We start from the raw sequence: 13,995 nt of genomic DNA, 5'->3' as shown, positions 1-13,995 counted from the left end.
TTGCAGGCATTTCGTCAGATGCTGACAAAGCTCTGACTCTGAAACCCATTAAGGTCATTAGAAGGAATGTTTGTAGTTTGGAGGCGGGGCTCGTTCAGGTTCACCAGTGTTGACTCCAGTCTGACCTCACATTCACACTGTAACTTATGCTGTTTTCAAAATATGTTTTAAACTTGAAACGGGACCTTCTGCATAATGAGTACCTTCTACTTTTGGTACTTTAACTGCATTTTTCGATATCAATACTTTTGTACTGTTACTGAAGTACATTTAGAATTCCGGACTTTTAACGTGTAACAGAGTATTTCTACATCGCAGTACTGATACTTTCACTTAACCCATTAAGACCTGAGGGCGATTCTTAGCTAATGTCTTCCAAATCTCAACAGTTTTCTGAAAAACCTATGTTTCTATACCAGTGGTTCTCAAACGTTTTCATGTCAAGGACCCCCAGAATGATGTGTATTTGGCCGCCGACCCCCGTCTCAAAATATTTTGTTCCAGGGACCCCCCAGAAGCAAAGATTTATGTTAAAAATGTTCGCTTTAAAATAATATAAATATATTCATTTGCACACATTTTCTCGATTTTTCAAAAATAGCAGATCTACAAGTGCCGCGCTACGAGCTTGTAGATCTGCTATTTTTGATAGCCAAGGTGTAAAATAATGCTTTTTAGCTCAAATCAAAAAGTGACACAGATGCGTTCCAGGTCTTAATTATGGGTTAAGTAAAAAAAAAAAAGAGCACTTTTTCCACCACTCCATTTCTGTCTACTCAGAGGAGATCTGTGTCAATTTCAAACACAGTTTCAAACTTGCAAGAACAATATGGCTTCTATTTCAGCAGGCTAACTTTTCAGGAAAGAGCATTTATTTCTTTGTCATACAATTCCTCAGGGATTGCAGTGCAATTCATACACACTTGACTTTCTAGTAAGCAGTAAGCACCCCCGCCGACTGCAAAAGCAAGTTTCCCACAGTCACCGCTGTCCCTCTTGTCTTTTATTAGGATCAGATCCTGCCTTTGTCCTCCTTGTATGCCTCCATTGTAGTAGTGCTCTCTCTCCCTCTCTCGTCCTCCCGGCCTTCTGGCGTCAGCGTTTATTCCACTGATGTAAAAAAGCTTTTAGCCACCTTGTCATTATTGGTGGAAATTGTAAATAAAAATAGCCGATCTACACGTCACACGCATTGTGAGCTCGTAGATTGGATATTTGTATTCATTTATTTGGCTTATGACAAAGTATATGGGGCTTAACCCATTAAGACCTGGGACGCATCTGTGTCATTTTTAGATTTGAGCTGAAAAGCATCTTTTTACACAATTCAAAAATAGCAGATATACAAGCTATGTAGCTTGTAGATCTGCTATTTTTTGAAAAATCGAGAGAGATTTCGCAAATCTTTGAATATATATATTTTAAAGCGAACATTTGTAACTCAAATCTTTGCTTCTGGGAGGTCCCTGGAACAAAATATTTTGAGATGGGGTCCGCGGTCAAATACATATACATTTTGGGGTCCTTGCCATTAAAAAGTTTGAAAACCAGCAACATAAGTATTTTCAAAAAACTGTTTTGTAGAATCGGAACCCCAGGCCTTAATGGGTTAAGTGGTTGAAATTGTTGTTTTTGACGGCTACAGTACAGTACCATCCATCTGCACTGTACTGTGTTTTCGAGTCTATTCTGAACACGGTCAATAACAGCCCAGATCAGATCAGTGAGTCACTGCATGTTTGGAAAAACGTACTGTATCAACATAATGCCGGAAAAGCTGCATCATTCATTCACAACAGAAGTAGCATTTTTGATAAATCTTGAAAACTATTAATATTTTGACTCAAATCTTCTCTTCAGTTCTGGAGAAAACATTTTCAGATGGGGGGGTCTGCGGACACATGTATATATCAATTTGGTGGTCCTCCAAAAGTTTGAGAACGCCTGCTTTACACACCGGGAGTGTGACAAATACACCGTCTAAATATGTGTCCACATTACTGATCCATACTTATTTGCAGTGAAGTTTACCTTGTTCTGAATGAAATATTGTTGCTTTGTCGCCATGTAATATTCACAATCTGTGTGGATGATGCACTCAAACACCAGTTAGAAAATGTATATATTTTCGGACAAATTAATTGTAAGAAACGTTTTACAGGTGCATTGCACTTTTTAAACGAATACTCCGTAGTCTAGCCAGTCTGTGGGAATCGGTACCACTACTATAATGTAATGATGTCTCAGCCCTGCGCGCACACACACGCACACGCACACACACACACACACACACACACACACACACACACACACACACACACACACACACACACACACACACACACACACACACACACACACACACACACACACACACACACACACACACACACAGAGGGAGAGACAAGCAAACAAACGGACAAAGCAGTCAGTGTTTGGAGCGGCCAGGCTGCTGACGACAGTGGAATAGAAAACAGCCAGGAGACAAAGAGTCTCACCGGTGAAAAGATGACTTGTTTTCTCTCTCTCTCTCTCCCTCCTTCCATTCATCCCACTGTTTTTCCACCGCTCGTCTGCAAGGAATTCTGGTGGGTCAGCTGACGAGATCAAATGACCGAAAATTCCACTGTGTGTGTGTGTGTACACGTACACGTACACGTGAGCACCTGTTATTTTCATTCTGATATGGTGTTAGTGGATGATGATACAAGTGGCTGCCCCTCAGTTGAACTAAAGTCATCGAAGAAACTTTATACACATATTCCCTCTAGGCCCAGAAAGAAACGGCACCCTACATTTTTCAAATCAGCCTCATGGTGGCGCTATAGCAGGCCGATTCATGTTTTTTTTTAACCTATAACTGGACCAATCGGTGTGAAACTTTACACGCACTCTTCCCTAGAGGCCAAGGAAAAACCTCTGTCCTGCATTTTTCACATCAGCCTTTTATAACGCCAGCAGGAGACCGATACATTTTTTTTACATTACAGATTTTGTCCAAACGCTGTTAATGGCGAACTGGAGTCATGTGCACATTGTGTTTATTATTATTTGTTTCAAAAGTAAGCAATTGATTTGTGATCATATTTGGTCGGCTGTTGCACCTTGCCTCATCTCTTGACAGAGGCACCTTAAAATCACACCAAAGAAATTAAGGAAATGTCCTTTTCTCCTCCAAAAATCATCATTATAGCCACAATTGTCATTACAATATTGAGCAAAAGCGATCAGGATTGTCATTTTTTGGCGTACGCTATTGGACATTCTGTGAATTATATTGGACATTCTGTGAAATATATTTGGACATTCTGTGAATTATAGTGAGACAGTCAGTGCTAGGAAACATTCCTGTTTTCATTACTAAATACAGTGGAGAGAGACAGAGAGAGAGAGTGACCTGCACCTGCTTAATGGAGTTGGACATTTATCCCACTCAGTGGGGCTCTTAAACCCAGCTCTCCCAGTGACCAGTCGTTGACACACCAGTACATGTACCCCCCCACCCCCCCACCACCATACTGTGGGCCAATGGAAAGTGTGACCTGGTTTCATGTGGATGCACTGTATCCACTGACTCAATGCTACGGTGCAGCACAATGGAAACGAGAAGCATTCACTGTTCCTTATTCTGACGCTGTCCACGGATGAGCAGACGGATACAAAGAGCTTTCATTCACCATCATGTCTTGTTTACCTCATTTCCAGTTCTCAGTCTGGATCCGTTAAACATTTTTCCAACCATGGAGTGAGTCCCTATTTCGAGCACGGAAGATTCAGGGAAAATTGGTGAAAACGTGTGGGGAACGTTTGGCAAAAATAGCCGATCCACAAGCTCCCAGATTATATTTTCAGTTGTCGGACAAATTATATACAAGCTCTCTGTTTTAGGATTGAAGTATTAAAGGTATAGTTCACCCGCAAAATGACTTTTTTTTCTATCGATTAGTCACCCCAAGAGACTTGAATTCAGGAGACACAAAGAGTCTTCTTTGTGTCTCCTACCGGAACCGCTGCGTACCGGTACACTGCTAATCTTTTGGGTGAACTATCCCTTTAACCCACTTGTAACAGAGTACTTCTACAATGCAGTATTGCTACTTTTACTTAAGTAAAACTTAAGTACTTTTTCATAACATTTGAATATTTTCCACATGCTGATTTTTCTGCCTTAGCAAGTAGTGGCTGGAGACAGCTGAGCCACACCTCTTCTCTGTCCAGTTCCGATATTAACGTTTATCCAATGTACTGTACGTATCAAATGTCCAATGTTGCTGGATGCCGCGAAATCCATAACATTAACATCAAAACAAGCGGCACATTAAGAACGAAACGGTGTATTGTAAACCCCCCCCAGGCAAGTTTCACTTTCATTTTTAATGGCTTGGCTTTTAAAAGAAACTAGAAGTCTTTGCTGTGAAACCGTAGCTGATAAAAGATACTTCAAGGAAAACCACAGGACGGTGGAAAACATTTCCAAAAAGACGGGAGACTGTTTATCTTTATTTAGATGCTGTAGGCTGTAGGCTGTGTCTGTAATAACCTAACAGTTTTCTGAAAAACGTATGTTTCTATATCAGTGGTGCTCAAACTTTTTCATGTCAAGGACCCCCAAAATTATATGTATTTGGCCGCGGACCCCCATCTCAAAATAGTTTGTTCCAGAGACCCCCAGTCTCTGGAACAAACTCGGTGCCGCGCTATGAGCTTGTAGATCTGCTATTTTTGAATAGCCAAAGTGTAAAATAATGCTTTTTTAGCTCAAATCAAAAAGTGACACAGATGCGTCCCAGGTCTTAATTGGTTAAGTAATGGCTTTTTAGATCTCCGACCGTTAGCGATGCAAGCCTGTATAGTATTGTGAGCTTGTACGTAGATTGACTATTTTCATAATTTTTGCCTCTTTCTTGGGTAATATTTGACAATTTGGACAATATTTGACATTTTTTAATAGTATAGTTTGTTGATTACTTTTTTGACCCAATAATGGTCTTATTTTTTAATGCACATTAGCACATTAGGCAAATCATTTGGGGACCATGATTTATAATAATAATATATTCTATACCACGTGATGTATGGTATTTGAGAAATGTGTCTGACACACATGTCTGTGTGGGAACAGAGCGATGCACTTATGTTTATGGTTTATGAAGTTCTTTTTTTAGTTGTTTTACGTGTTTATGGCTTACCATGTGCTTGGTCCACTTTCCATGGTTCCATGTCCCCTTGTGTCAGGGCCTGTCGAGGTGTGTGTGTGTGTGTGTGTGTGTGTGTGTGTGTGTGTGTGTGTGTGTGTGTGTGTGTGTGTGTGTGTGTGTGTGTGTGTGTGTGTGTGTGTGTGTGTGTGACTGTGTGTGTGTGTGTGTGTGTGTGTGTGTGTGTACACACACCAAGTGAGAGAATGGAAAAAATGGGAAGATGAAACCAAAACATGAGCATGGAAAAAATGCAGGGCTGAGTGCTCTCTCTCTCTCTCTCATTCTCTCTCTCTCTCTCTCTCTCTCACACCCACCCACCCACATAGACCGCAATGGGATGGGATTGAGGTCTGGAGATGATTTGCACCTTCTCTCTCTCTCTCTCTCTCTCTCCCTCGCTCTCTCTCTGTCTCACACACACGGTAATGTTTAACATCAACAAACAACACTTAGTTGAGAGCTCACCACTATTACACAACTCATTTTTCCACACACACGAGTTTCCATCAGAGAGAGAGACACACACACACACACACACACACACACACGCACACACACACGCGGCGCTATACCATTAGTCATTTTCGGTATACAGTAACACCTGCTCTCTGTATGCAGTTGAAGTCACGTGTGATCACCTGATGGCTGTAATCATCTCCGCGGGCACGTTCGTCTCGTTCCGGCGGTCTTCTCTTATCATCCTGGCCCGGCGAGCGTCTCCCCCCGCGTCAATAATATCTACGTCTCTCTCTCTCTCGGACACTTCTCTGCAAAAACAAGGGCTATTTTTAGACACTAAGCCTCCTCCAAGTTGATCACTGTTTGTTTGCCCAGGCAGGCAGGCAGCGAGCACTGCACAATATTCAGTGGTGGAAAGTAACTAAGTACATTTACTCAGGTACTGTACTTAACACATTCGGTGCCGAGTTTTATTATAAAAGTGTACGTTGAGTGCCTGGATTTTTAACCATTTTTTAACCTTTTTCAAGTAGTCACAAAATATTTTCAGTGATCACCGTCCTCATGGTGATCCCCTCATTACACACATAGAGGTCTCGTACAATCGGGGGGAAAAAATTAAAAACATTCGGTAATCCGTTCCGTAGTTGCAGCCAGTTGAAAATAGTCAAAATACATTGTAAAAAAAAAGTGCACAGGAGCAGAGATACAGGCTTTTGAAGTCATAAGTTAACCAGGAAGTGGATTTTTTTTTTTTTTTCAAAAACGTATATATATATATACGGTTTTGGCACTCCATGGGTGTATTTCCAAAACCATATATATACGTTTTTGGCACCCAATGTGTTAAGTACAATTTTGAGGGATTTGTACTTGAGTATTACTTTTACTTCTACTCCACTACATCTCAGAGGCAAATATTGTACTTTTACTCCACTACAATTATTTGAAAACTTTCGTTACTCGTTACTTTTCAGATATAAATTATGATATAATGAAACATACATTACGCACTTCAACCCTATTTTATACATAGGCCAATAAAGGCCTTGTACAAGAAATCCCTGATTCTTTACATGAATTCTTTACTAACCACTTAATCCCTATACACAACAAATATAATTTGAATGTATGTAAATGTTTTATCCTTGAATGGCATGCGCAAAATAGGGACTTCAGGTCGAATGTAATTAACCACTGAAGCTATATTCCAAAGAAATAGCCCATCTTCTACAAGCTCATAACCTGTGTGAGCTTGTAGAGAAGCTATTTTTTTTTAACAGATTGGAAATGTTTTCCAAAAATACCCATGGCAAGGTTTTGATGCTCGCACCCTCTGTGAAAGGTAACACTTGAATGAAAGTCAAGTTAACACTTGAATGAATGTCAAGTTCAACACTTCCCAGGTTAAACTGTCCTTACACCTCAGGCAAACGTGTGGACCGCCTTCACGCTCCACTTTCTGTGCACTGCATACCCCTGTCTAAAAACGGAACGTCTCCGTGTTATGAGATTGTTCTGCCACTAAGAATCTTTTCAAGCAAAACAGGCTATTGTTGGGGCACAAAGGTTGCTGACCTGGTTTGCGTGTCAAACGCATGATCACAACATCCCCCGGTTACACACACACATACACACACATACACACGCCACCACTCGCCCAAAAAATAAACCATAGACAAAAAGTTCTTCAACCATAATTTGGCTCAATCTCCAGTGACCCACACCAAGCACAAACACACATCTAGGACGCCAATTGCTTTGACCTCTGCCATATTGCAAAATATTTACCATGCGCTGAATGCTGATCTAAAGTTAGCTCCTAGGTAACATAGTTAATGGCCAGCGTTGAGGTACTGATCGACCGACACAAGTTCATCATTAATGTGAGTTGTGTTGGTGTCCGCAGGCGCACACAGTTTTTCTTTTTATAACCAGGATCCTATCTTTCCAGTTGTTGCCATCCTGCCAATAGGTTAGCATTAAAGTGATGTATTTTGGTAGAACCTCGGGTTGTGCACCCGGCCAGGATGCAAGTTCAAATATCTGTTGCTCCTTTGCTCTGTGAAGGAACAAGTCCATTCAAATTCAATGTCAAGAAAAACAGCTCTCAAAATCACACTCCCCCCCCTTCCCCCCCCTACATTTAGAGTAGCCAAAACATTGTTAACCCCCTTTTCGTCGTTATGCCAATTAATTCTTCGCCACACACATTTCTGTGTTGTCACTGCTGTCGTAACCTACTGACTCACCTGCCATTGAGGAGCCCCCACCAGGAGGACATAGAGCCTTCGTACTACTCCCCCCGCCCAACACTCCCCGCTGGCAGGTGCCGCCCCAGCCCGTAGGAGTACGTGCAATGACCAATATCACCCTCCTCCCCGCCCGGCTCCCCTCCCCTGAACACGGGCCAATTGTGTTTGCATAGACGCCCGACAAAGCCGGTTGCACTGCGGTGGATTCGAACCCACAACCTCCGTGGTGGTGGGCAGGGACTTTACCACTGCGCCACCCGAGCGCCTCTCAAAATCACACTTATCAGATAATTATGAACAAAGTGGATTACTCCAACTTGGGCGACCTAAGGATTTCTGTGATGCTAGAGGGATGCTAAAGGGTCACTTTATGCCACTATTGTGCGTTCCCCATTCGTTCACAGGGCATAGAAGCAACTGATAAAGATGACTGACATTATTCCATCAATAATACAAGATAGTAATACAAGGTCTATGGTGATAATACCATATCTATGGGGCTTATGGGCATGATACAAAGTGGAATGTCTTATACACCCTTAGCCATGGTATATAATCCCAGTCACTGTCTTGAGTGTATTATTGCGTTTATAACACGTTTTCCATAGATCAGCAATGAGATTCATCGTCTCTTCCCACCAAAACCTCTCAGACGTAGCAGCAGTGCGTTATCGTGATTGTACTGCACAATGGAGAGCTTTATTGTGTTCCAGTGGGGAGCTCCAATTCACCCAAATTATAATTGGCCTTACATCATACCCAGATAGATCGCTATCCAACCCAAGGTTCTGACGAAGCTCAGCATCCCTCCAATGGCAGAGCGACGCATAAAGCACATCTTGACCTTGAATATCAGTTGCTTTTTTTAAAGATAATTATGGAAATGACTCAAGATGAGAAACCTAAGTGCCTGCTGGAAAAGGCAACTGTTCAGACAGCCGAATGGAATTAAAAGAAACATGAGTTGTACTAGTTGAGCATACCGTAGATTAGATGTCCTTTAATATCCACAAGGGAAATTTGTTTTGCTCGGGTCAATGCATACATTAAAGACAATACAAGACAATAAATAAATGTACACCACAATTAAAACACCCAGCAACCTACAATAAAGACAGAGAAGTACTTCAATTCTATAATCACATAACAGGTGTGCCTAATTCTGAATTTAAAAGGGTCTTTAAGGGTACTGACTGTACATGTTTAGTATTCAATATCAGGGACATTTGCAATGCTCTCAGGCACCTGTTCAGTTGGAGTAACATATTTCCACCTGAAAAAGGGTCAGCGTGAGTGGTGTTGTCATCAATTATTTGTCAGGTTGACACCAATTGATGTTTTTGTCAGTAGGCATGGCCGTACGACGAGACATTCTAGAGGTTTTGGAGTAGAACATGGTGTGGGCGGCCACCGGCCGGGGACACCATTTTAAGCAGTAATAAAAAATAAATATATAAAATGTTTATTATTTATGACGATGCATTTTACCAGAGCTCCTTTCATTTCAAATGAATGAAGAGAATCAACAGGGTACTAGCATACAGGTACAAGCAGCATAATGTACTGTAGGTGGCACGTGTAACACAATACAATATGGAAACAAGATAATAAAATAATAATACTGGGTGTAATGAAGTAAAAAAAAATGAAAACGAATATAAGACAATTAGATAAAAAAATGTGTTAAAAGTTTAAAAAAAAATGTGGCCAAGATATTTGGTGTCGACGGAAAAAAGCAGTACAAGCAGTTTACTAAGAATAGAGGGCTTAAGTAGTTAAAGTTATTGTTTTTATCATTTGTTGAGTGCAGATAATCCTGCATTGAGTGAGTGTGTAGATACTAAGCACAATGTACTGGACCAACCCAGACACAACGTCTTTTTAAAGTGTTTAAGGGTGCTTTCAACACCTCTCAAGTTGACCTGCATGGATGCATTTTTCCGGTTATCCGTGACCTGACATCTGAGCGCTGAGAGTATTATGTGTTTCGTTTGACAGCCAAGCATGCTGTAACGCGCTCTTCCTCCATTCTCCTCAGGGAAACCACAGGCCTTCCTTCCGCACGCATGAAGACAGACAGGAGAGGCTTTGCAAACGCTTGCATGGGAAAGCAAGGGTAGAGAGACAGACGGACGGGGAAAGAGATGATTAGGTTTCCAATGCGCGTATGATCTGAATGTTAACTGGTTGAGCCAGCAGGCTGTCTCCTGCTCCCGGATTCTGACGAGGGGAATCTATGGACTTTCTGTCACAAGAAGGATGAGAGACGGACTGAGGACTGATTTGTTCCTCATATATAGGTTGTTTTTTTTCCTTAACCACTTTCAACCTGGCATGCTCATTTTGGGGGCATGTCATTATAGCTTGGCTTTTAGGCTTTGTAAACTAAAGTTGCACAGGGCAGATAACTTGCATATTATACTTAAAAAAACAAAACAAATAGTGGAAATAACCAATCTACAAGCTGCTATTTCCACGATTTTTTTAAATGTTTGAAAATGCATGAACATTTGTCAACGTAGAAATGATTGACAATTATGCAAAACATTTAGATTATCTCAAACATAACGATTATTTGACGGGCCTAATTATAGTAAAGATATTTAATGTTTTTTTTTTAAATGGCAAAAATTGCAGATTTACAAGCTCTCAACATGTCACAGACAGTGTAATGATGATGCATCGTGAGCTCGTACGATGCAGACCTGCCTGGATATCTTCGCTATCCGTTGTACGCTGAAAGTATACAGGCAGGGCCTGAGTGGTCCTACGTCCCACTGTTCAAGCCTTTGTTGTCTGCACACCTGTCCTACACACACACACACACACACACACACACACACACACACACACACACACACACACACACACACACACACACACACACACACACACACACACACACACACACACACACACACACACACACACACACACACACTTTGTTCCCCCACACCCTTCTCTCTCTCTGCTATTAATACCTCATAAAAGGCTGTTATCACAGCACATACTTTCCATGCGTCCTAGCCTACCCTCTCTGTCTCTCTCTGTCGGATCCCTCCATCCTGCATTGTTTTATGACCCATGGCTCTTTGTCGACCCTCCTCTCTTTTTAGTCCCTCTCTTTTTAACTCATCAAGACCTGGAACGCATTCTGTGTCATTTTAGATGTTTAGCTATAACCATTATTTCATACTTTGGGCTCTTCAATAATAGCAGATCTACAAGCTCATAGCGCGGCACTCGGTGCCGCGTTATGAGCTTGTAGATCTGCTATTATTGAGACATCTTGAACATTTATTTGTGTTGAATACATATACATTTTTTGAAACAACATTTTGAACTCAAGTCTTTGCTTCTGGGGGGGGGGGTCCCTGGAACAACATATTTTGATGGGGATCGACGGTCAAATTTTGGGGGGTCCTTGACAAGAAAAAGTTTGAGCACAACTGATATAGCAACCATCGTTTTTTTTCCAGAAAAATTAAGGCATTTGTTGAAACATTTGACAAAGATTTGCACACATTTTCACGATTTTTCAAAAACGGCAGATCTCGGTGCCGCACTATGAGCTTGTAGATCTGCTATTTTTGAATAGCCCAAAGAAATCTTAAAATGACACAGATATGCGTTCCCGGTCTTAATGGGTTAATTTTCCGTTTTACAGCTCTCTCTTTCCAAGGCTGTTTCCGTTTCCCCTGGTGCATGCATGTTTTTGTCCTCTGACTCCTCTCCCGTTGTTCTGTGTCCATATTTTTGCTGCATGAGTGACGTGCAGCCGCTCCGAGACTATAGGGTCAAGTGTGCCGCGATAAGCCTCTCTTTGCGTGTGTGCAATGTGTGTGTGTGTGTGTGTGTGTGTGTGTGTGTGTGTCTGCTTGCGCGCACGCATGCCTGTGTACTTGGGTCATGTCAAGGGCGACGGCTTTATTGTCACATTTTTTCCCACTCAAATACAGAGATGGTCTTTGTCACAGCTTCAAAGAGAGAGAGAGAGAGAGAGAGAGAGAGAGAGAGAGAGGTGATTAACGCGTCAGTTTGCTGAGCAGTGAGGTCTCTATTTTCCAATCGCTCGCTCTCTGTCTCGTTCTATCTGTCACTCACACTGTCTCTTCTATCTCTCTCGCTCTCTCTCTCCGTCTCTCTGTCTCTGATTAGTCAGCATTGGTGCAAGGGAGTGATAGCGAACACACACACACACACACACACACACACACACACACACACACACACACACACACACACACACACACACACACACACACACACACACACACACACACACACACACAGGGAGAGGGAGGGATGGGACCGTCTGACGGCAGAGGGAGAAAAAAAAAAGTAACTCCCCGCCTCCTCCTCCTCGAGCGATTGGCCGGGAGTGAATGAACAAGTGAATGGGCAGAGGGGAGGAGGAGGGAGGGGAGGAGAGGAGGTGTGCGTCACTCAGTGCCTGGCTGCCTAGCACTTATAAGCAGCCGTGGAGCAGAGAGCGAGACACAGAGGGAACAAGAGAGAGAGAGGGCTAGATTACGCAGTCCTGTCTCGTATAACACACACACACACACACTGGGAAATTCGTTGCACTTTCAGGGCAGAGAACAATAGAGAAACAAAAAAGGGCCACGTGTGCACGAGTCGTGGACGGACTGTATACTGTAACAGGGGAAAACGTCATTTGCATGTGGAATTCTTCTGTCTGCGCTTTTTGAGTTGCGAGACGTTGCGAGTTCAGCCCTCAGGTAAACTGGTTTTGCGTTACAGTGGAGCTCAGACCGGCTCTCGCTCTTAGACCCTTGTTGTTTTGCATTTGGTTTGCATGACCTGTGAGGGAAGAAACGCGAGAGAGAGATAGACGGCCGGCACGGAAAGACAATAAAAGAAAAAGAGAGAGACACCCCAGGAAAAGGCGCCGATGCTACGGTACCTGTGAGAAGCCCTGAGCGGAAGAAGGAAGACGCCAAAAAAAACGGGGAAATTGACTTTGTCCTGGTCGTGGGTTTTAATAAATAAAACCCCCTCTGCTATTTCCTGTTTGGGAGTGGCTTAGTACTTCCTGGTCCTCCTCCTGCCACCCTGGGGAAGGCAAAGCCCCCCCGAGCTCCCCGACATCCCTCCTCCCCTTCCTCGCCATCGCCGCCGCCGTCATCGTTGAGCTCCGTCTCGGCTTCCTGTCGCCCTTTGACCTCGCGCACGGCGCTCAGGTGGAAGAGGATCTGCCTGCCCGGGTTGCCCACCATGCACATCAAGACCACCAAGTGCAACCGCTTCTGCCTGGTCGCCTCGGTGACCAGCCAGGAGGTGTTTGACCGCCCCGAGGCACGGGTAAGAGAGAGAGAGAGCGAAACCGAACAGTATAGGGCTAGTGGTTTTCGACGTTATTCGTGCCAAGGACCCCTAAATTGATATACATTTGGCCCGCGGACCCCCGTCTGAAAATGTTTTGTGCCAGCTATGAGCGCACTCGGTGTCACGTTCACTGTGCAAGCTTGTATATCTGACATTTTTGAACATTTTCGAAAAATCTGAAAGTGTTTGAAGAATGGAACAAATAATGTTGCATTCTTTTACACCCATGTTCTCTTCTGGGGGTCCCTGGCACAAAACATTTTCAGATGGGGGTCCGTGGCCAAATATAAATGTCAATTTGGGGGTCCCACATTGGAAACAACTAGTGTTTTATTACGCTTTTATGTGTATATCCTGGGTTTAAGTTATATTGTGTTTACTCTTTATTTCTTTTACCAAAATCAAATCAAATCAACCGTTCCCTTCAACAGCTCCTATATATTTTCTAATATATATATATTTAATTTTGGTCTTCATTATAATTTTTTAATAGACACACATTCAATCATACGTACAATATTATTGTTGTGGTTCTCAAAGTGAGGTACATGGACTCTGTGGTTACTTGAGGTGGGTTCCAAATGGACCCTTACAGGTGTGCAACTCAGAGTTTACGGTGGTCCTTGAAACCTTTGAGGACCACCTGGTATTGTCGTTGTATAGCAGACGTGAAGTCCACATAACCAGCTCCGACAGTGTGATGAAAACCGCTTCCGGAAAGTGCAGAAACGGTT

General features: G+C 42.7%; 1 protein-coding gene across 2 annotated transcripts in view; it reads left to right on the top strand.

Moving 5' to 3' along the window:
* The window catches only part of rcan1b (regulator of calcineurin 1b), a 34,422-nt gene that overhangs the window by 6,278 nt on the left and 14,149 nt on the right, over positions 1-13,995 (top strand). The window contains exon 1 of one of the 2 annotated variants that reach the window (XM_084050596.1): positions 12,425-13,237. The exons of the other annotated variant lie outside the window; for it this stretch is intronic. Within the exon in view, the coding sequence (XP_083906722.1) occupies positions 13,151-13,237 (87 nt within the window). The 5' untranslated portion in view covers positions 12,425-13,150. Of the gene's footprint in view, positions 1-12,424; positions 13,238-13,995 lie in introns of those variants that run through there. 2 annotated transcript variants of the gene reach the window in all.

Source organism: Gymnoscopelus microlampas (assembly GCF_963454915.1).
Source record: "Gymnoscopelus microlampas genome assembly, chromosome: 24".
Lineage (NCBI taxonomy): Eukaryota > Metazoa > Chordata > Actinopteri > Myctophiformes > Myctophidae > Gymnoscopelus > Gymnoscopelus microlampas.
The sequence above is the reverse complement of the archived record's forward strand: the minus strand, read 5'-3'. Positions and strand labels throughout refer to the sequence as shown.